Below are 21,877 nucleotides of genomic sequence, written 5' to 3' on the forward strand. Positions count from 1 at the left end.
CTGCTGGGTCAGATGGGACTAATCCAATTCTGCCAACAGCTGCCACTGACAGCTAAAAGTTAAAAAAAAAAAAAGTGGCAGCAGATAAAAGAGAGGAGAACAGGTAATGGGCAGGGGAGAATGAAAATGGGAAGGATAGATGCCATTACAGGGATGAATCCAATGGAGGATTTTCAAGTGCAGAGGCATTGAAATGCCTTTCTTCCTCTCATCTTTGGTTACTGATCCACCCCATTACTCTTCAAGCCAACTGATAGTGAAGATGGCCACATGTCTCTTCATCCACCTTTTCTAATGGCTAGCCAAGCATGGATGGGGATGCTTTCAGGAATGAATTGAGATGTGCTGAAAGCCATCCCCCTCCATCCAAAGTGAGTGTCTAGTGTCTCCCCACCTGAAATCAAAACTGAAACTCCTCATTAGAGTTATTCCTTTGGGTCAAGGCGCTGAAGGCTCCTATTACAATGCAATTATGTTATCTAAAAGGAGAGCCATGTAGTGCCTGGCACAGAGTCGAGGTTCTCTAAATGTCATTTTTCATATCAAATTGTCACTGCCGCCATTAGAACCTTAGTAAAGATTCATCTACCAGATTTTCTCCTGTCTCTAGGGCTCCTGAGGTACCATGATGGGAAGATTTTGATGGAACACTGGCAAAGACTTGGCAGCAGAGTCTGAGGTCTGGGGCTGGTGGAGGAAGGGGAGGCTGACAGCATGAGGGGAGAAAGGGCGCTTTTAAAAGGTGAGAAAGAGGGAAGGGATTTTGGAAATTAACATTTATTGATTCTTCTGTGAGTCAGGCACTGAATTAGATGCTTTTGCATCCACTTATTTGATCCGTATTTAATCCACAACCACTTTATAGGGAAAGTAGTAATATTCCCATTTTGCAGATGAGGAAACTGGAGTTCAGATGAAGAAAGTTGCTCAAGGTCACACACTGCCTATATGTAACAGAATACAGTCTTGAACCGAGTCTTGTCTCCTAAGCCTATATTCCTGAACCATGCTATGTCACTCTCAACACTTCTCAGGGGGTGGCCAACCTAGTCTGCCAAGTCCTTTGCCCTAATGCTCCAGTCACTTGCAAATTCAGTCTCCTGTGACATCCAGGTTTCTCCCTCATTCCTAGCCATGGACTAGCCACATGGAGATAAAAGATTTCCATGAGTGGTGGGATAGAGATTTTGCATTATCAGAATGGATATAAAATTGAGGAGAGCCTAGAACCCTTTTTCTGTTTGCTGTAGGGTTTGGAAACTTTCTATTCCAGGCTCCAATTTGTGTCATGCCAAATCCAAAGTTTTAGAGTAACTGGTGGATCAGCTGGGCCCCTGCCCCATGTAGACCACTTTCCTGTACACTGGCAGGAAAAATTCATTTTTCCCATAGACCAGGAGGAAAGGATATGAAGACCAGAGTAGCTGGCATGGAGAGGAATAAAACTTGTCTCTTACCGAGTAGCTGGGGGAGGAGTGAATGACTTGGGAGATAAGGAAGCTTCTTTTTTCCCCACCACCCGAGAAAGGGGCTAGGGAGAAGAGTCTATAACCCCATACAGGTTCTTGTGGAGGCGACCATCCCCCAACGGAGATCCAGGCCGCACTGCCCATCTTGGAAGGTTCTTTCCTCCCCTTAGAACAGGAAATAAAAGAGGACCCGGGCAGAATTGATTGCCTCTGGGGTCATCAGTCAGGGGCCCAGGCTGCGTCTAGACGCTCCAGCAAGGGAGCAAAGCCGCTAGGGACAGTTTCCTCCTACCTTAACTTTCGATCCCCACCCTTATCCCCGCACATTCCCACACCCCTCTCCTCCTTCGTCTGCCGGTGGGACTGAGCGTCCTTTTCATTAACCTTTTAGTTACCACTTCCACGCACATACTTTTCTACGCCCTCCCAAACAGCCTCACGCCGCCCATCACCGCCGGCTCCCCGCCACGGCCCGGCTCTGCACTTGGGTAAGGGGAGGTACTGGCCTCCCAGAGCCGTGGGGTTGCGGGGCGCGGGGGGGGGGGTTGTTCACTGGCCCTCGGATCTCTGCTGTAAAAACTGAGCGGCAGAGACCAGGCATGCGCAGCATCTTCGGGCGCATTGTGATGGGAACTGCTTCTCCGAGTCCCTACAAAGACTCCGGAGTAACCGCTAACCGCCCCCCCAGGACCCCCCTTCTTTAAGACAGACACACAAACGCAGAGGCAATGCAGCTTTTCTTTCTTTTTTTTAAAGGGCCAGTTGCCGCGTGAAAGGCTAGTCCACGTGAAGACTAGTGTATTTCTATCGATCCCATCTCCGGTGTTGACAAACGCCAGCGCCGAGGCTTTGCAGTCCGGGGCTGCAGTTTGCAGTGGAGCTAAGCGGTGTGCGGCTTTAATTCCACGTCAGATCAACTTTGATCAATATCCCCCTACCGGCCCAATTGGAAGAGCCCAATTCACCGGCGCCGAGCCTTTTCGCTCTTTCCTTCTTTTTCCCCTCTTTAGACCCACCATCTTCTGGGGGAAGAAGTCTCGGATATTCTTTATAATTTCTTTCTGTCTGTCTCGCTCGCTTGCTCTCTCTCTCTTTTGTTTCTTCGGGGTTTTTTGTTTGTTTTGTTTCTCGGTGTTTTGTCTTTTTTGTTTTGTTCGGTGTTTTAGGTTTTTATTCTCTCTCCTCTCTCTCTCTCTCTCTCTCTCTCTCTCTCTCTCTGTCATTCTGTCTCTCGTAGTGATAGGGAGAGAGATCGCTTTGGCGAACGGAGCTTGCAGCCAATGAACCCGCCTTCCAGATTGGTGTGAAGACAGAAGTGAGGTGGGGGGCGGGGAGGGGGTGTGAGAGAGCCTGGAGAGGGAGCAAGAAAGGGAGACAGAGATTGAGAGAGAGAGAGAGAGAGAGAGAGAGAGAGAGAGAGGAGGCGGTGGAGGAGGAGGACTAGTGTGGGGTGGAAAGGAAGAGTGAGCGAGAGAGAGCAAGTTGAGGGGAGGGGGTGTAAGAGCCGGCGAATTCTTTTTCTTTTTCTATTATTATTTTGACGACTCCTGAGTTGCGCCCATGCTCTTGTCAGCTTCGTTTTAGGCGTAGCATGGCCAGGCAGAAGAAAATGGGGCAAAACGTGCTCCGGGCGGTCTTCCTTTTAGTCCTGGGGCTTTTGGGTCATTCTCACGGAGGATTCCCCAACACCATCAGCATAGGTAAGCGCGAGCGAGCGAGCGAGCAGCGGGTCGGGCCGGGCTCCCCTGCGCCGGAGACCGCTGCCCTGGCGGGGCTGCTGCGGCCGCGGGTCCCCATCCTGCGTGGCCTGGGCGGGGGACCGGGGACGGGGAGCAGGCACGAACGGCGGGGAGCTGAGCCCTGGGGAGCCGGCTGCGCTGGGGAGCGGCGGGGACCGGAGAGGGGTCTCCTGGGGCCGGGGTGGGAGCGGTGGGGGGCCCGGTTTTCCGAGCCGGGGAGGCGTGCGGGAGGCCGGAGGCTGCAAAGGGGCGAAGAGTCGCGGCTTCTCAGCTCGCTGCTCTGGACTTTGCCATGGCGTGCGCGCCGCGGCTGCAAGTTGTCCCGGGGTGGTGCCGCCTGTCTGGCCGCGCCAGGGCGCCCCGTCCCGCGTGTCCGTCTGCGGGAGACCGGCTAGAGCCGGGGGAGCTGGAAGCCCACCCTGGATCCCCCAGACCCGGGCGGCAGCCGGGGCGGGTGGCCGATGGGGCGGGAGGCGGGGGTGAGGCGAGGAGCCGGCGGCGAAGTCACGCAGACCACGGATTCAGGAATCGCCGCTGTGTGGGTCTGGAGCCCGGCTCCCGGGCGCTGGCGGAGAGTTCTCTCAGCTCCTGGCTCATATTTACAAGTCGAGAAGTTAGAATCGTTGCCGTTACTGAACCAAACCCCTGTATTGTCCGAGGGATGGGGGATGGCTACCGGGAACGGGATGGGGCAGCAGGGGGAATGGAATGCTTTTTCTTCCCAGCCCTTCCCTTTGCACCAGGAAAAGATGAACCAGCCTGTGGAGATGGGCGTCGGGTTGGGGGGGGGGGGGTAGAGAGGAAGCTACTGCCGGAGAAAGAAGCAAGTCCTGCGCTTGCTGCCATCGGCCTACCCCAAAGCAGCCCCCTCTTCCCCTCTCCCCCTTCTCTCCGGCCTCTTCCTCCTCGCTCAAGAGGAAAACAAGGTTTCTCTTGGCCAAAATTGGAGTTCACAAAGAGTCTAGAAAGACACTCAGGTTGAAAATCAATAATCACCGCACCCCCCAGTGCCGTTGAGAGATATCCCCTATCTATAATGCCCCCCAGTTTGTAGCCGGTGCTGGGGGGGGGGGGGACGTGAGCCAAATCTCGGTTCCTTTTGCTTCTAGGTGGACTTTTCATGAGAAACACGGTGCAGGAGCACAGCGCTTTCCGCTTTGCCGTGCAGTTATACAACACCAACCAGAACACCACGGAGAAGCCCTTCCATTTGAATTACCACGTAGATCACTTGGATTCTTCCAATAGTTTTTCTGTGACTAATGCTTGTAAGTAGATCTGCTTTTCCTCCCTTTGGGACCTTGGGGACCTCATTTGCATTTTGCTTGTGGGACTTAGACTCTGCCTGTGTGCTGGGGCGGGGGCAGTGATTGCCTCAGTAGACATTTTAGGGGCTCTAGTCAATCCAGGTTTCCTGCGACATAAATCATCTCCGTAGGATCCTGCTGAGGGACTTAAGGCAGTGCACAAAACTCTGTTGTGAATAATGTTAGATGCAAAAGTTTTATTTTCCTCCTTGCCAAACTGGTGTTCCCTCCCCCCCCCCCCCACTCCTCTTTTGGCTGGAAAAAAAAAAAGAAAGAAAAAATAGCATGGTTGTTCAGGGAAATTTCTTCAGACGGGATGAAAAAAAAAAGAAACCTCTTGATTGAGTCAATTCAGGATGTACATTACTTGACTGTTAAAGCTCGCTCCTGGTTGTAGGAATGAGCTGAATTTGACAATCGCCTAATATTTAGGAGGCAAATATGAGAAATTCTGCAAAGAAGTGACCTTGAGGCACAGATCAGGCTGGGTTCCCTGGCCTCTTTCTGTCCTATAATATCACCTTTCTTACTGAGAGAGCTCTGATAGGAACTGATAAGACAACAAACTCATTACAAGTGATGAACGCCTGGCAAACTGAAGGGAAGGAAAAGAGAGCTCAGATTACTGTTTGGGAAGCTACTTCTGCCTCCCCTAGTATTGTTCACCCTCCTGATTCTTAAGGACCACACAGTCCTAAGGAGCAAAAGGGGAGGGGGACAGCTTGCAGCAGAAAACCTGAGTATCAGAAGGGAGGAATTTCATCAGCCCCAAAGCCATTTCTGAAATACCTAGTTGTGCTCTGTGATTGTTCCTCTGGAAAGGGGACATTTTGAGAAGTAAAACCATGGGAACCCAAATGATCAATAGCCTGTTGGACACAGGTTTTTCTTGAATGGATTGTTTTATGAGAAAGACCGGTAATTCTTCATCTAAGCTTATTTTACTAAAAGTTTTCACAACAATGAGGCTAATGATGGCATAAATATGTTTTGCTGTTTTGGCTGGTGTAGTTTGGCATTTGGGGTTTAATTTTGTTTCAAGGGAGAAATGATATTTATGTTTCATTGGGTGAAACTTTGAATATAACTTCCTTCAAATTCTTCCGTGGCAAAGGATATGTGACTTTCAATAACCGTTGAAAGGGTCACCAAGGGCACAGGCTCCTTGGATTTGAAGACTTAGGTCAAGGGGATGGGGGTGAAGTACTTCGCAAGAAATGTGACACTTAGCAGGTTTAAGAAAATTTTAGCTGAAGGTACAGATCCTTATATGAACATGTTCAGAGATACTCTGTATTTGACATTCATTGGCTTTCCGACATTGACAAAAATAGGAACTTATTAATTCCAGCTAAGTGTGAAAGTTACAAAATGTCTGTCTATACTTTGCATCTTATTTCAGTAATCCCAGCCTGTCGCTACAGCACTTACAACACACATCTGACTCTTAATCCTGCAGCACTGTGATCTTGTCAAGAGGCTGAATCTCAAATGCAGCTTCCTAAGTATCAATTAGAACAGATTTAAAACCAAATACATAAAACTAGCAGGATTTGTTAATAATAATGAATAATATTTATTTCACCTCACTTTAGTGTCTTTCTACCGATGGGGACTGGGATAAGAGTGCCAGTTGACTTCTTAGGAATGATTGATTTACAAGGTCTTTGGTCCTGTTTTTCTATGGTCAAATAAGATTGACACCCATCTGCCAAGGGCTCTCAGAACCCTACCAAGTAGCACTAAGGAAATGATCCTTGCCGTGTGAAAAGCTCAGGTTTGAAAACAATTGAGGCAATAAGTCATTCATATCGGTGTTGAGTTGCCTTAATGTCTTAACCTCCCAGGGCAATAAAGGAACAACAATGAGAAAGGAAAAGAAATTGATCAGCCCCCACACCCCGAATTCATGGCACTTCTGTTTAAAAGCTTACAAAGCTAGGTTATGGCTGGGGGCTTGAAAGTGTAAGATAATGGGTGTGGCTCGCTGGGCAACATGAAAGACAAAACAACAAAGTGACCTTGCTCTTAGTTATGCCAAATGCACATATATGCACACAAAGACACACATGGTAGAAATATCCAGAAACCAGTGATGTGTACCCAGCTGCCTGTTGCACTCTCAGACTTTACAGCTCAGAAGACAGAGGAGGAAAGCTATCATCTTTGGTCCCCGAAACAGTTCCTCTCTGAATGTCACAATCATTGAATGGGGGCCAGATCTCAAAGCTGTCTCCGGGCAGCTGCTGCCTAGAAGCTTAGTATGAGAAAGATGACTGGTCCAACCACAGTCTGATAGTCTCAGAATGCAGAAAACAAGTGTTTCAAGGGGCCATGGAAGCCCTGGAGGTGTATCTCATCCTCCCCCCCCCCCCACACCCCACCTTAATGGTTCTTTTTCTCAGAGAAGTAGAGATCATATATCTCAGATGCTGGCGTAACAAAATACTAGTTCAGGACTGAAGCCTGGCAGGTGACCCCAGGTTCCATTCTTCCAACTGATTGCACTGTTGTGCAGAGAAGAAACCCTTGGATCCTCTGTCCTGCCCCTTCCTGGAGACCTAGGGAGAACTGGAGAAAATCCCTGATGAGTCCAAATCTGGTCACCCACCTCTCCTATCTGGTTCAGTATGGAACAGGATGGCAAAAATTAAAGAAACTTTTCCCTGTCTAATGAATTTAGAATTCCTAGTTTTTCAGCCTATCCTAGCCCTAGAATCGATTTCTTCCCAGAATATTCCTTACATCGCAATCCAGGGCCCAGGTATGCAGGTAAACAAACTCGGAAGAATAAACAAAGGCTAATGTTTTCTGTGTGGGTACCTTCTCTCCGCTGGCTCTCCCTCCACATTCCTCCCCCAAAGTATTTAGAAGGTTTCCTTGCAATGAATCCCAGGCAGCACTTATTTAAAGACTCTTCTTCACCAGCAACCTTTTCTTTTCTTTCTTTTCCTTTTTTTTCACCACCCCCAAGAGGTTTACTTGAGACAGACTCCAACTTCGTTCTGTGTCTTAAGAGGCCAATAAAAGCCTCTTTGGCTTTGAAAGGTGGTTCATTTGGGATCTCAGTTCAGAGGTAAATTGTAGTTTATTGAAGAGACTCATCTGATTTGGAGCACATGTTCCTATTTCATAGGAATTAATTGAGCTTGCTGTCTTACTTTTCAGTTTAACTAGATGACCCCAGTAAGGAGGACGGCGTGACTATTATGGTTTCAGAATATATGCGTTCACACACACAATCAGTGTGTGTAAAAAGAGATGTACACACGTTTTAAGTTACGTGTCTGTTGTTTAAAAACCAAATCTTATTGTCCTCAGGCTTTGGGGGAGGTGGAAACACCAAGGGAGGGCCAGGTCTCATTTGCGTGGCTTTGCTGCCCTGGTTCCTGAGAGCCACCTCCGATTCCCTTGAAGTCCCCTCCTGTGTCTTGCTGCTGTGCACTTGTAGTGCACTCCACACTACATCGCCCCAGCCTCTGCAGTGTCAGCTCATTAGCACACAGATCTCATATTCCCTCTCCGCACTGTCATTGCAAAAATTGCTGTTGTACACCTTTACAGCCAACAAATGTGCCCGTGGATTACGCACTGTTTGCAAGAAGCAAGGAAAAGGCAAATGTAACCTTAAAGGTTATTCACCACGGAATTGTGCTCTAAACGCGTTAGCTTAAATAAAAATCTGTTGATGGAGGCGCAATAGTGATGGTGGGACTTAGGAGTGCAGGCTCTAATGGAGCCCCAAGCAAAATCCCTTTGGCTGCCTAAATCTAACTCATCAGCTGCACATTTTTATTCCATTAATTTTTTTCCCGGAGCCCCGTGAAATATACCTGCTGAGAAGCATGCTCTTTTTATAAGTATGCGCATTTTGCTACCAAGTGTACTTAGCTGAGACAGGTTTCCATCTCTTTGCCCACGGAGTCACAATCTAATTATCTAATTATTCTAATTGCCAGGATCCATTTAACTGTTTAGGTCCATTTGGGAAGGAGATGTCTCCCCTGATCTGATTCTCTGCTCTTTGGTGGGCTTTGTTTTGTTTTTGTGTTGGTCTTTGCCATGTAGTCTTCGGAACCAAGGGGAAGACCTGCAGCATCACTGCTCCTGCCCTCCAACAGATCTTCGTTATCTTGGTCAGCATAACCAAGCTGCCCCTCTGGCCAGCTGGCTGAGCCCACTGAAGCACGAAGAGGTTGCCTCCGTGGTGCCAGTCAAAGACTTAAGTGACCTTCTCACAAGGTTTATTATGGGTTTTTGAAATCTATTTTTTATGTGGAGAGGAGGCAGGAAGGTGATGCTGTTCATTTGGGCCATAAAAATAGATGGCAATCAGCAGGCTGTAAAGGTGAGCTTCCAGCGAAGTGTACTGCCTCCCCTAGAAGGCAGCTTCCTGTTGCTCTCCTAAGTGGGGGCGGGGGCTGGCTGGCCTGGAAGGGTTTGAGGGGGAAGGCACAAAGAAAACTATTGTTCTCTCTCTGCGCTGACAGCCAAGTGAGCCACGGGGTTTTTCTTCCTCTCCGCAATTTTAACTTTTTTTCCCTGAAATGAAATGAGTTTCCCACCTTCCCCACTTCGACCCCTACCCGAGGTTTCTGTGATTCAGCGTTTTTCCTCCCTCCTCCCCAAGATGGAATGAGAAGAGTGGGGGCTGCTTGAGAGCTTTATCCTCTGGTTTCGGGCTCCCAGTTGGATTTATTTTGAAATGTCATTATTATGGGTAGTCAGAGGTGATTGGCTGGTTTCATTGTAACGGGCTGGAAAATAAATAAAGCTCCGGAGGCGGTGTTGTCAGTCTCCTTTGTGGAGAGGAGATTTGTCATTTTTATACAGAGGGTTAAGGGATTAAAAGACAGCACGGATTTCCAGAGAGGGCCAGAATTTTAGAAGAGAGAATTCCTAACTTTGGGGGAGTGAACATGCTTATTCAGATGATTTCGCTTTGAACGTCCTAGATTGAGACTGCAAACAGATTGGGAGGACCTTTCACAAAACTTTCTACCTTCTCTGCGGGCCAGGAATATTATCTGCATACTTTACCTGGCCCATTAAACATTTGACTGTGTTCCTTTGGCTTTGATACTTTGGATCTAATTAGATAAAATGTCCACAGGAGGGTGCAATTAAAACCCAAGGTGGGGGCGATGGGTGTTCTTCAGCAGGAGTGTGGGTGTTGTGCAGACGCAAAAGGAACTCCCTCCCTGCTCAGGAAATGTCTGGGCTCCAGACGTAGAGCCACAAATAGCCTCAGCCTGTGTGTGGGCTGAGCCTTGAGCTAGGGCAGCTGCCCCCCAAAAGGGGTCAGTCCTTGGCAAAAGGTGAACACGGGCAGAATTTGTCCTCTTTCACACTTCTACTTCTCTTGCCATAATTTCCCCCTCCTGCTCTGCCGGCCCAGCCCAGGCCTGCCCTTTTGCTGGTCTCTGAGTGGCCCCTGACTCTGGTATCCCAGCCAAAGTGAACTTACCTAGGCACTGGTCTCCATTCTGGACTTTTCTGCTCCTTCTCTGTCAGAACATCCCTGTTCTTGACCCATCTTCTTGAGGGCCCGCACTCTACTTTAGGGGTGACAGCATTTTACCTAATACACGAACCTAGCTGAAAGTGGCTGGTAAAGGCTTGGTATACCTAATGGGAATATTTGCTTTAAAACCGAAGACCATGAGAACCCTAATGCCTCAATTTTAAGGAAAGAAAGATACTCAAATGAGCATGTTTCTGGACATGATGCACAGAGTGGCTGTTCACTCTACCAAAACCAAAGAGCAGCTGGCCCTGGTCATGGAAGACCTCTGCAGCCAGAGTAAAAAAAGCTACCTGCACATGGTAGGTTTGGTGTGAGCATGCCCAAGGCACAGGGCACGTGCAGCTTCACCGTGTTGAACTTGGACTTGGTGGTGATTTGGGGATTAGCCACAGTTCACAGGGATTCATTTTATGAAGGAGGTGAATATGTACAACTTTTTTCCCCCATGTCAACCATACTCAAGTAAATGTTCTTAAAAAGTGCAAACTTTTCATATGTACCACCAAAAGGGAAAAAAAAGAGGCTGTTGTCGAATCTGAAGGTGTTTCCATGGGCACCAGCATGGGATGGAGGTCATGGGAGAGGAGGAAGGTGGTGAGGAAGCTGAAAAGTCTTGTAGGAAAGTTTCCTTTCCCTGAGATGGCATGTAGAATGCAGTGACTGCAAGGCAGCACTCTCCCCTCACAGACACTAAACGGTAGCTCTGGAGGGATAAGGAGAGGAAACAGAGCTGGTAATGCCCCTTCACCCTATGGCACACGGTTCAGTCTAGAACAGCACCTCTCAACCTTTTATATGCACACCAATCACCTGGGAATCTTGTTAAAATGATGTTCCAGATTCAGTAGGTCTGCGGTAGCATCCAAGAATTTGCATTTCTAGCAAATTCCACGGTGATAGCAAACTCTGAGGTGATGCCAATGCTGCCAGTACTCAAATCACTTTGAGTAAAGAATCCAGAGCAGGGAGACTGTGATTACCAAAGACAAAGGCTCTCCCAGACAAGCTCTTAACAGCTATCTATATCTCTCTGCCTTCCAAAGAAGGTTCTGTGAGAGACACGTTTGGCTCATTCTGACTCCAGGATGTCCCTATCACATTCCCAGCAACCCTGTGTCTGGTTCAGCCATGTCTGTAGGTGGCATGATTAGATGTCTGATGAGAGTTTCTCCTTAAGGTTGCTTTTTGTAGGGATTTGGAAAAGACTGGAAGGCAGGCTGAGAGAGGAGGTGGCTCATGAGCCAGGATGACAGAGTCTTGGCTTCTTGCCACACCCCAAAATGTCCCTTTTAGAAACAACCTGCCCGAGAGAGTTAAGGTTGGCATGCGGTTGCAACTGTCTTTCCACTTTGCTTCTCTGGGTCAAGGCATGCCAGAAGGAGGCATGTAGCATCTGCTCCTCAGCTGTCTGACTTCCCTTAAATGGGGTGAGAATCAAGAAATACAACACAACTCAAATTCTGTCTGGTTCCCTAACAACCTGAAAAATCAACTCCATTTTCAAGGCTGGTGCCAAGAACACATTGTGAGGTAGGGCGGGAGGAGAGGGAAGAAATGTCACTCTGGAACATATCTGAGCTGAGGACTTCGCCAGAGAAGTCATTAGAAGCTTACCCAGTGTCATTCGAGAACTGCCAAATGGCACCCATTACCCTAAATATTGCCCCTACGGCAATCTACCATTAGTCTGAAGTTCCACAAATTTATTTATTTGTATTACCGCACTTCAAGGCCTGTGCTCAAATGCAAGCATACTATCTGAAAGTGAATGAGTTAAGTCATTAGCAGCCATTAAGATTTCAACCAGAATTCTATGACCAAGTTACCACCTATTACCTTGCAGAATCCTTAGAGGTTTTCCAAGACAGGTAAGTGCCCCCAAACAAGGCACCTTCCCCAGAAAGTGAATGGTGGGCAATCCGGGGCACTGGGAGACTCTTGAAGATGAGGAGGGGTTCCTCAAATACACTTCACCTATTTGGCAGCATTTGACTTTCTCCAAGGATAAATTCTGGGAGTTTCTTCTCTAAGATTTTAGTTGTCTTTGACCCTTCAAGTCACACCCTTTTGATAGTGGGGGGGGGGTATATAATCTCTTCCATGCATGGTTGTTTGCTGCAACAGATGATCTCAGCCTCTAGATTCCCCGCAATTACTGTGGGATATTTTCGGAAGTAAAACCAGTTTGTGATGAGGGATGGTGAGGATTTTTTAAACCTTTTTAAAAATGTTGCAATCAAAACTAGTTCCCTTTCAATTTTCCATGATTGGCTGATCTACCTTACCAATTACTCATTGCGACATGGGCCTCATTCTTGCAGCTGCCCAGAAAGGGATCAGGCTACCAGCAACGAATGAGACAGCAAGGGATCAGGACCCAGCCTGCGCCGGAGTAATTGTGTGGATGTGGGTGTGGGACTCTGTGTGGGTGAACACCTTTACACATTTAAGGTAGAAAGGCTGCCAATACCTACAGTCAGCCAAAACCTGTTACAGAGTCTGAGATATTCTTATATTCCATTGTTATCTCCAAAGCTACTTGTTGGTTAGTTTTAAATAGTATTTCTTGAATTGGACCACTTGCATCAGAATCACCAGAGATGTTTGTTAAACATATGATTTCCTAGGTCACATTACAGATGTTTTAAATCAGAAAATATAAGGATAGGCCTTTCTTTTTTAAACAAGCTCTATGATGATTGATTCTATGATGGATGATTCTAATGCGCACTCACTTTGGGAATCACTAGTTTAGTTAGCCCTGGTACTGCAAACAGAGATCTATGGATTCAGATTGAACATTTGTTGAGCACCCACTAAGCGCCAGGCATTGCACCAGGCACTTTCACATATGTCACTTCTGTAAGCAAGCAGGGTGCTTTTGGCCCATGAGAGCATTAGTGAGTGGCTCTCAGGTCGGAAATCCAAGACTTAAGAGAACTAAGACTAGCCTCAAGTCAGTCTTTGAGGTAAACAAAGCAAAACTGCTTTTTGCAATGGTAAGTAGAGACAAGGTGATGATTTTTTTTGACAATACTTCTATTCTTTGCTTGTTAACTAATGATTGGTCCTTAGCCATGCCATAAACTAGATGTAATGGCAAATGCCAACCCATTTGTCAAAAAACAGATGTACTGCAGTCACTTTATATGGTATTCGTTGTGCCATCCTTGCTACCAGAAAGGCTGAAATAATATTAACTATGATTCATTGAACCCATACTATGTGGAAGACATGGCACTAAATCTTCAACATGCCTTATCTCATGGAATCATCTCAATGTTGCTAGAAAAGAATTACTCTCATCTTCATTTTATAAAAGAGGAATCGGAGGTGGTTCAAAATATAAAGCAACTAGCTCAAGGTCATACAGCTGGCTAATTAGTGAGGCCAGGATTCTGGCTGGGATATTCCTGCCTCTAGAGCCTGAACTCAATTTCAACTGGGGTTGAAATCTCAAGTGATTACAGGCTCAGATGGATCACATAAATTGGGCCAGGTGTGGAGTGGTGGGACTTGTGGCCATCTGGAGAGTCCATGCCCCTCACCTGAAGACAGTCAAGTCCATTTTTTGAAAAACCACTGTGGGACAAACAAAGCATCTGCAACAGGACTTGGGGCAAGTGTGAGTCTCTGCCCTCTGCACTGCACTATCCCCCCTTCCTCTAGCAGCTAAGTTGCTAGTTGAGGGAAGGTCTATTAACTCGTAGTTAAAAGTGCTGAGAAAATCAGAAAATCTCTTCTGCACCAAAGAACTATTTGACCCTCTCTTCTTAGTGGGCCATCAGCATACCTTAATATGGCAGAACTTTCTTGCCTTCGTACACATACTTGTGGTCCTGGGTGCATACATTGAATATCCAGTGGCCTTTCATGACTGACTAACCTTGACCAGCCTTCCTCCCAGCAGTGCTGAGGCGTATAAGCAAGAGCAGAATGCTGGCACGGGGTCATTAATGACAAGTGCTCAGCGGGTCAGAAGAGGCACTATTAGGGGGCACTGTAGGGGAAACTGCTCAGATTCTGTCTGGTAAATGCAAATCCCAGGCCCACAAAGCAGAGGCCACCGGCTCAAGTGCGGCTCTACTGACGTTCACCCCAGGGTGGGAGCTGCCCATACACCCCAAGACAGAGGCTTACTAACTTTAGAGTGAGGTCCAAAGCACAGACGCGTAGTTAGTTGTGTGGAGCTGTATAAATTGACCTAAGGCAATTTGGTCATTCAAATCATTAGGTATATTTTGTTGAATATCAGTACTCGCCATGGTTAGAGTGTGGGCTTAAGTCTTCTCCCCATAACCTCACTATCCGATTTAAAAGTAAGCTTCGGACAAAATTCTGTTTCTCATTAAAATAATAGCAAGTAGACATAAAAATAATTGGTCAGCCTGTTCTGTAGGTTCAGCCAAGTCCAGCTGTCTTTCCTTTCAGGTGCTCCTAGAGCATGAAGGTTCACTTGGGGCAGAGAAAGAATATTCTAGTGGCCGGTTGCAGGTAACCAGGAATCTTCATTAGTGGCTGCCCACAGGACTATTTACAAATTAAGCCTAGGGTGCCATTGCCAAGGGATAACACTATAGAGTTTATTAGATCCTTATATCTTCTTTCTGCTAGTTTGGGAATACCTGTACCATATTTCTAGCGAATCAACATATATTGAACACCACTGAGGTCACCGATGAGAACTTTAATGTTAATTTTAAAAGCATCTGGTGTTCATTAGAGATAAAGATACCCAAAGTGCTGGTAGGACCACTTCTTGGTTGGAATTTTTCGATGCTAGATAATCACTCCTGCACTGTGTATTTCTCAGTAAGGGTAACTGACCTCCCCCCCCCCCCGCCCCTTCCATGCCAGGGTGTAGATTCTAACTAAATAAACCACATCTGTGGCTCACCATTTATGTTGAAGTCTTACAAAGTAAATTACAGAAAATATAACATTTGAGATACCATATTCCTTATGGCCTTGGAGCGCAGTATAAACTGTAGGGGGATTAGGGGCATAGAGAAATGAACAATGGAGCAGGATTGGGAGATCTATCTGGACAACCTCTGGCAAGTCGCTCTGTTCTCTGGTTGAAGCTTTTATCTTTGGTAAAATGGGAAGGTTCTTCTGGATGATCTCTAAAGAGGCTTCCATTTTGGACATGTTATCATTCCCTCTTGTCCCTACCACCTCCTCTTCTAGTCTCACTTCGTTTCTGAGGAAAGACCATCCAAAATGAAGCCCCCCATGTTCTTCATCTATATCTGGAAACTTCCCTTTATATGGATCTATTCTCTGGCTTTAGGAGACTGTGACAAAACTATTAAATCCTTAAAACCAATGGACAGTGCTTCTAGCCAGTTGTGGCTTATCCTTGCTCACATCTCACCTCTTCCACTTACTAGCTGTGAGAGCTTGGGGCAAGTTTACTTCACTTCATTGTACCTCAGATTTCCCAGTTATAAAGTGGGGATAGTAATAGTCTGCACCTCATAGGGTTGTGGAGAGTTTCAAAATGAGACAATTTGCAAATCCACATAAAGCACTTAGAATAGTGCCTGGCACATATTGGATATTATTATTATCAACATAATCATTAGTTTAAAATCCTTTGAGCTTTTTGTCCTAAAAACAGAAACCTCATTTCATTTGAAAAGTAAAATCTCTTGTCGCTTTAGAGACCAGATTTCTTTCCTGAACAGCTGCCCTCTAAGCCTTTCTGGAGCTCTCAGCTCTTCCCCGAACCCAGGATTATTTTTCCTGCCAAAAAAACCATCACAGCACTCTTTCAGATCACCAGCCTACCACCATGACCTTCTACATCCCTCACCCACGCATCCAAATTTGCCCATCCAGTTTGCCTCTTGGGGATAATAGCTACTCAGATATACTCTGTGGTCAAAGAACTCAGAGATGCAGTTTTCTGCATAATCTAAGGACTATGGGTTCAAGGGAAGACCTAGAGTCTTCTTACCCAAATAAATGGTCTTCTTCATCCCTATTCCGTCTATTTCCTAGCACAAAAATGAATCATCCTTTCTGTTCTTTTGTGACAAGACATTATGCAAACACAACACAAGTAGTCCCCCTGACTTCCCAAAGGCAGGAGGCATCCACAAGTCTCTCTGAGGGTTGATCCAGAAGAAAACACTTGGGCCAAGCTCCCAGGGGACTGGCTCTTCACCAAGGCCCTAGAGCCTCTCTTAGACATGGGGCTGCCCACATAAGTTATGGAAGGAAAAGTAGCAAGGAACTGCTCCAGGCCTTCCAGGAAGCCCCTTCATTTCCTTGGGCACCATTGGCCCATCAGGGAGTGTGATTTCTCCATAAGTCCCAGAGACAAGAGCCCAGGGGACTGATGAGACAGGCACTCCGTACTGCCCTTTCTTTTCTAGAACAGGCAGTGCCCTGGCACACATACATTGCATTCATCTTCCCCTAGTCCTTCCTGCTGCCTGGTGACACTAAGCATTCGCTAATCCTTTTAGTCTAATCCTTTTAGTCTCTTGCCATCCAGATGATGACAGCTCCACAGAGACCCACTTCTGGCACATCTCTGAGTCCAGTCCACCCTTTGAGTAAATACCACAGCCTCTTCCAAGAGTTCAGCCCACTTTGTGCAAGGACACTCATGGTGTCCTTCAACCTCCTGGCTCCTGTCTCTCCCAACTCTTCCTGTCCCCATCCTGCCCTCTGCTGCCTGTAGAACTTGAGACTGTGAGGATTAGACCTGCAGCTGCCAAGCTCTTTGTATGCTCACTGCTGGCCCTTGGGTCCCATACCTAACTCTCTGGAATCAGGGGCTGCTGTTTCTCTTACTTAGTTTGGGAGCCACTGGAGGACAAAGGATGACTCTAAATTGGACTGCCTGCATTTGAATCTTGGCTTTGTCTCTTACTACTCATGTGACCTGGGGTAAGTGACTGAACCTCTCTGAGCCTTCAGTTTCTCACCTGCGAGACAAAGATGAATATAGTAGTAACTGATTTATAAAGCAGTTGTGAAGATTGACTCAGATCATCCATGTAAAATATGTAACATGATGCTGAGCATATAGTAAGTGTTCAATAAATGGTAGCTGTTATTAACATGGAGTACTGTGGCCATTGGTAAGTGGAAGAGAGGAATAGAATTGGTCAAAACCAAACTGGAAGAGATTCTTTTCACCTCTAGCCATCCCTAAAGCCCTCCAAACTAGTGTGTACCCTCTGTGGGTCTGTAGCTGAAACTAGGCCAGATGGGGTCACCTTGGAGTAGTCACAGTGCTGCCTCAGGCATAAGGGATTTGCTTTGGGGCAAAGCAAAGGAGAAAGAATTGACTTGATGACCCCAAAAGCCAGCACATACATACCACTAAGTTCAATCATGCCTTTGTTGAGTGGAATTGTCTAGAAGGACATGCTCCTTTCTAATTTTTTTTTTTAAATCTGAACTAGATATGCTTGGAGGAAAGTAGCATGGATAGTAATACGATAACCTTGGCACTTGCTGGCTTGAAGGAAAGAACAACCTTTCATCAAATGTAAAATCTATTTTCACGTGTTGAGAGTGGGAGAGTGGAAAAGTGGATCCTGGAATCTCCACTTAGACAAGGAAGAATGTGGTGCCAGTTGAGCTCTCCCAGCTGTGATTTTTCCAAGTTCTTTTAATTAAAGGTGATGTGTGGATGGAAGTTGAGAGCATATCAGTTTGAGTGTATGGATTTTCTTCTTTTGATGTTGCTTGCCTAAGTCAGACCAAAAATAGCAAAGGAAGGAGATATGGAAAAGGTTAAAAGAGAAATTTTGCTAATGTGATTTTCCAGCATATCAGCCTCCATTCTCCCCAGAGCAAAGGTTAACTAGCTAATTCCACAAGCACAGACTCACTAGAAAGGATCCTGCTGAGGACCACAGGGCCATGCAGTCCTTTTCCTACCCTCTATTCCTTTGTATTCTGGGGCTGATCTGCCAGCATGGTGTCTCCAGCAGGCCCAAACCTGGGTGATGACCAAAAGCAGTTTTTTTCCTTCCTACCCCAGGGTGCCCTTGCCCTGCCTGCATCACCTCTTCTTCTCATTTCCTATCTGAGCCAACTGCTATGCAGCCTCAAGGGATCAGTGATCTTTTGTCCCTCTCAGATGAGAAAACTGAGGAACAGAGAGGCTAGGTGACTTTCTCAGGGTCACACAGCCAATGGATGGCTGAGCTCACAGTGCAGGTCTTCTAACTCTTGGCACTTCTCTACACTGTCTTCCCAACATAATCCCTTTTGTTTTAACTTTGACTGCTATTCCATGATTCTATATATGAAAATAATGACAGCCTTGTATTTTTTAAGTAGATGACAGAAAGGAAGAATGAATTCACAGTGAGTGAATTAGAAATGCAGTAAAGCATGAGTTTCGGGGGCCACACATAATGGTATCTTCTATTTAGTGCCTCCGATGTTAACCTGTCATTTTACCACCCTCTGATTTATAGTCACAAATGAGCAAAACAAAGTCTTGAAGGCCTGTTATAGATCACAGACTGTTGGAGATAGAGCAAGTACTTCTAGTCCAGCTACCTCATTTTGTGGATAAGAATAATGAGGCCAAGGAAGGAGAAGAGATTTGCCAAAGTTGATGCATGCAGCTCCCTAGTGGCAGAAGCAAGATGAGGGTCTAGACGGTTGGATTCCCAGAGTGGGGTCTTTTCCACCACGTTTTATTTTTTTTAAATTTTATTTATTTATTCATGAGAGACACACAGAGAGAGGCAGAGACACAGGCAGAGGCAGAGGGAGAAGCAGGCTCCATGCAGGGAGCCCGACGTGGGACTCGATCCCGGGTCTCCAGGATCACGCCCTGGGCTGAAGGCAGATGCTTAACTGCTGAGCCACCCAGGCGTCCCTCCACCACGTTTTAAAACCTTAATCAAGGGCACCTGGGTGACTTAGTGGGTGAGCATCTGCCTTTGGCTCAGATCGTGATCCTGGGGTCCTGGGATGGAGTCTTGCATCAGGCTCCCCACAGGGAGCCTGCTTCTCCCTCTGCCTATGTCTCTGCCTCTCTCTCTGTCTCTCATGAATAAATAAATAAAATCTTTAAAAAATAATAAAAAAATAAAACCTTCACCAGCAGAGTGTTGTACTACAGCAACACCACATGTTTTATTACATTCCCATTTGCTGCTTATCTTTCTTTTTTCTCTAATTGTTTTATGTATGTAAGTCATATCACCCCAACTAGATTTTTAAAGCATAGGTTATTTTGTTACAGTTATAGAAATTAAAATGGAAAATTAATTCATACTCATTGTAAAAAAAAACACTTCAAAAATATAGATAAGAAAAATCATCCAACTAAAGTAGAAAATCACCCCAAACCTGGGTTTTATCATATGTAGAGATTTGTATCCTGCCTTTTTACTTTGTGTTATATAGGGAGCGTTCTTCCAGAGTCAGTCTTTAAATGTTCTCTAAAAATTTGTTTATTTAATGTTTATAAATTATTATGTCACATACTGTCACTTTTTGGCGTATATATGCCATGACTTTATATAACCATTACCCAATTTTATGCATTTAGCCAGATTCCCAATTCACCGAGGTTTATAATACGCATTGGCCTCCTGTAATATCTCCATATACCTCCTAGCACAGGTCTGAACACCCAGCAAATACTTAATAAGTACTTGCTGACTGATAAGTTGCCTTGGCCTTTCTGTAGTCATCATTATTCCTCCCCTGGATAGGGCAGCCAAAGCCAGAGCTTGACCTTCCAGCCTCTTTTAAGGTACATGTTAAATAGCTCAAGACAGGTTGTATAGCAGTGGTGGTTGTGCTTAGAAGTCAGACTGTCTGGGCCCAAGTCATAGACCCATCACTTCCTGGTGGGATAGCCATAGATGAGGCACTTCACCACCACCCCCAGGCCTCAGTTTTTCTGTCTGATAAATGGAGAAAATAGTAGCACCCACCTCATAAGGTGGTGGTAAAAACTGAACAAGAACATATGAAGAAAGTACTTGGTATATAGTGGGCACTCAATAAATGTTAGTCACAATTACAAGTATTATATGCATGAAATGAGTACAGCACCAGACTTTGAACCAGAAAGCCTTGGTTCCTGTTCCTTCTCTGCTCTTATTGTAGCCCTATGGCCTTGTGGAAGTCACTTAACTTGTCTAGGTCATAGTTTCTTCATCTACAAAACAGGAATACTAATCCTGTGCACCTTATAGGGATTTTATGAAGATCAAATGAGAGAATGAATGTGAAATTATTTTTGAAAACCATGAAGTATGATTGCAAAGTACGTCAAGTCAGAGGTCAGGTATGATTGTTGTCCATAGGACTGGAGATGCAGAAGGTACAGGAGAGACTGGGAGGAATATACTGAGCCTAGAAAAAGGTTTCCAGAACTAAACCCCTGCTATTGGACACACAGACTGTTATAGACAGATGGGACCTTATAGATCCTGTAAGCCTGACATTGGAATGTTATGTGGAAGCAAAGGGTTGCAGAGCAGAGACAGCTTGAGATCACAGAGCCAGTAGCAAAACCGAGACTAGAACTCAGGCCCCTGATTTCCTGAGCAGAGTCCCAAAGCCATCCGTGCAGCTCTGTATTTATTGGCCTTTCTCTCAAAGGGGATGAGGAAAAGATGTAGTTATTTGTGGAATCCATGTAGGTAGGAACTGATTAATTGGAGTTTGGTTGTGAGGACAAGCTGCATCTAGCAGAGCTCTGCTATATTTTTAAATGCCAACCTCATTCCAGGGAAAGGATAGTAAAGGGGCAGGAAAGTGATGTGGAGGTGGAGGGGCGAGGAGTGAGACCCCTCTCAGGTGGGGTGAGTGTGTCCTCATACTTGGCCGATTCCTAGGGGACTTCTGTGGTTCCCAGCAATGACCGCTGCAGCAGATGGCCTCTCTTTGATTGTTAATATTTATCTTTGCAGTTGGTCCTCAGTTGTGTGTTTTTGGAGAACTTGGTAAAGCAGATGAAATTGCCAGTTGCTTGCAAATACAATTGCCAATTGTTTGAATGAAGTAAACTGATTACAGCCAGAGGACCATTCATTTTGCCCTGGCACGCAGACAGCCAATGTCAAGCAAGAGCTGCATCCCTGATGGCAGCCCAGGTATCACCGCATCCCCTGAATTATATCCCTCCAGGTACTCAGTAAATATATGTGTTGGATACTTTCATCTTTACGCTATTTTAGCTGAGATGAGAGCACATAAACACTTCCATCTGACAACCTTTTCAAGTTCAACACCACAGAAGGTTATTTTAAAAAGAAACAAGAAAGGGGTTTTTCAATAGCAGACTCTAAAGGTGACTAAAAACGCTATCCAACAAGGCGGCCCGTTAAGAAATGTAGTGTGAAATGTGTCAATAGGATGAACCCAAAAGAGGTCTCACTATTCTTAGCTCCAGACTTGGGGCTGCCTTCCCCAGATGCCACTGTGGCCAGGACAGAGTCCATCAAGGTTCACCCTCTGCCCTAATCCTGAAGCACCCCCCTTCCTCCCTTCAGCTGAGGATACCCTGTTGCCAGAGGCAACTGACTGTCACCTTGTGCTCTGCATGGCTTCTGCGGAGAGGGACTCCCTGCCTTGGCTGGGAGGCACTGAGGGAGGGGAGGAGGAAGCAGTTAGAAAGTTCTTTGTCATGCTACAGAGATCACTGGGTGCTGTGCTTGAAATAGGGCAGCGAGAGTGAGCCGAAATCAGGCCTCTGGCATCTGCAGTAAGTGGCCATGGTCTGAAATCAGCAAGATGTATGAAAAGGTGAAATGACCTTGGTCCACCAAGCCCTGTTACTGTAGAACGAGGGGCTCCCCCTGGAAACTGTAAAAGAACCAATTTTGGGCAAGT

The 21,877-nt window shown here is 46.1% G+C and overlaps 1 protein-coding gene across 8 annotated transcripts in view; it reads left to right on the forward strand.

Annotated features, from left to right (window-relative positions):
* Positions 1 to 1,876: 1,876 nt before the first annotated feature.
* Positions 1,877 to 21,877, forward strand: part of GRIA3 (glutamate ionotropic receptor AMPA type subunit 3) — a 282,153-nt gene continuing 262,152 nt past the window's right edge. The window contains exons 1-4 of one of the 8 annotated variants that reach the window (XM_025431120.3): positions 1,877 to 1,957; positions 2,226 to 2,356; positions 3,043 to 3,169; positions 4,318 to 4,476. In XM_025431120.3, coding sequence (XP_025286905.1) covers positions 3,061 to 3,169; positions 4,318 to 4,476 — 268 coding nt within the window. In that variant the 5' untranslated portion in view covers positions 1,877 to 1,957; positions 2,226 to 2,356; positions 3,043 to 3,060. Of the gene's footprint in view, positions 1,958 to 2,124; positions 2,357 to 2,402; positions 2,790 to 2,844; positions 3,170 to 3,704; positions 3,822 to 4,317; positions 4,477 to 21,877 lie in introns of those variants that run through there. The other 7 variants (XM_025431121.3, XM_025431118.3, XM_025431119.3 and 4 more) reach the window with 7 other exon arrangements.

This window comes from Canis lupus, chromosome X (genome assembly GCF_003254725.2).
Source record: "Canis lupus dingo isolate Sandy chromosome X, ASM325472v2, whole genome shotgun sequence".
In the NCBI taxonomy this organism is placed as follows: Eukaryota; Metazoa; Chordata; class Mammalia; order Carnivora; family Canidae; genus Canis; species Canis lupus.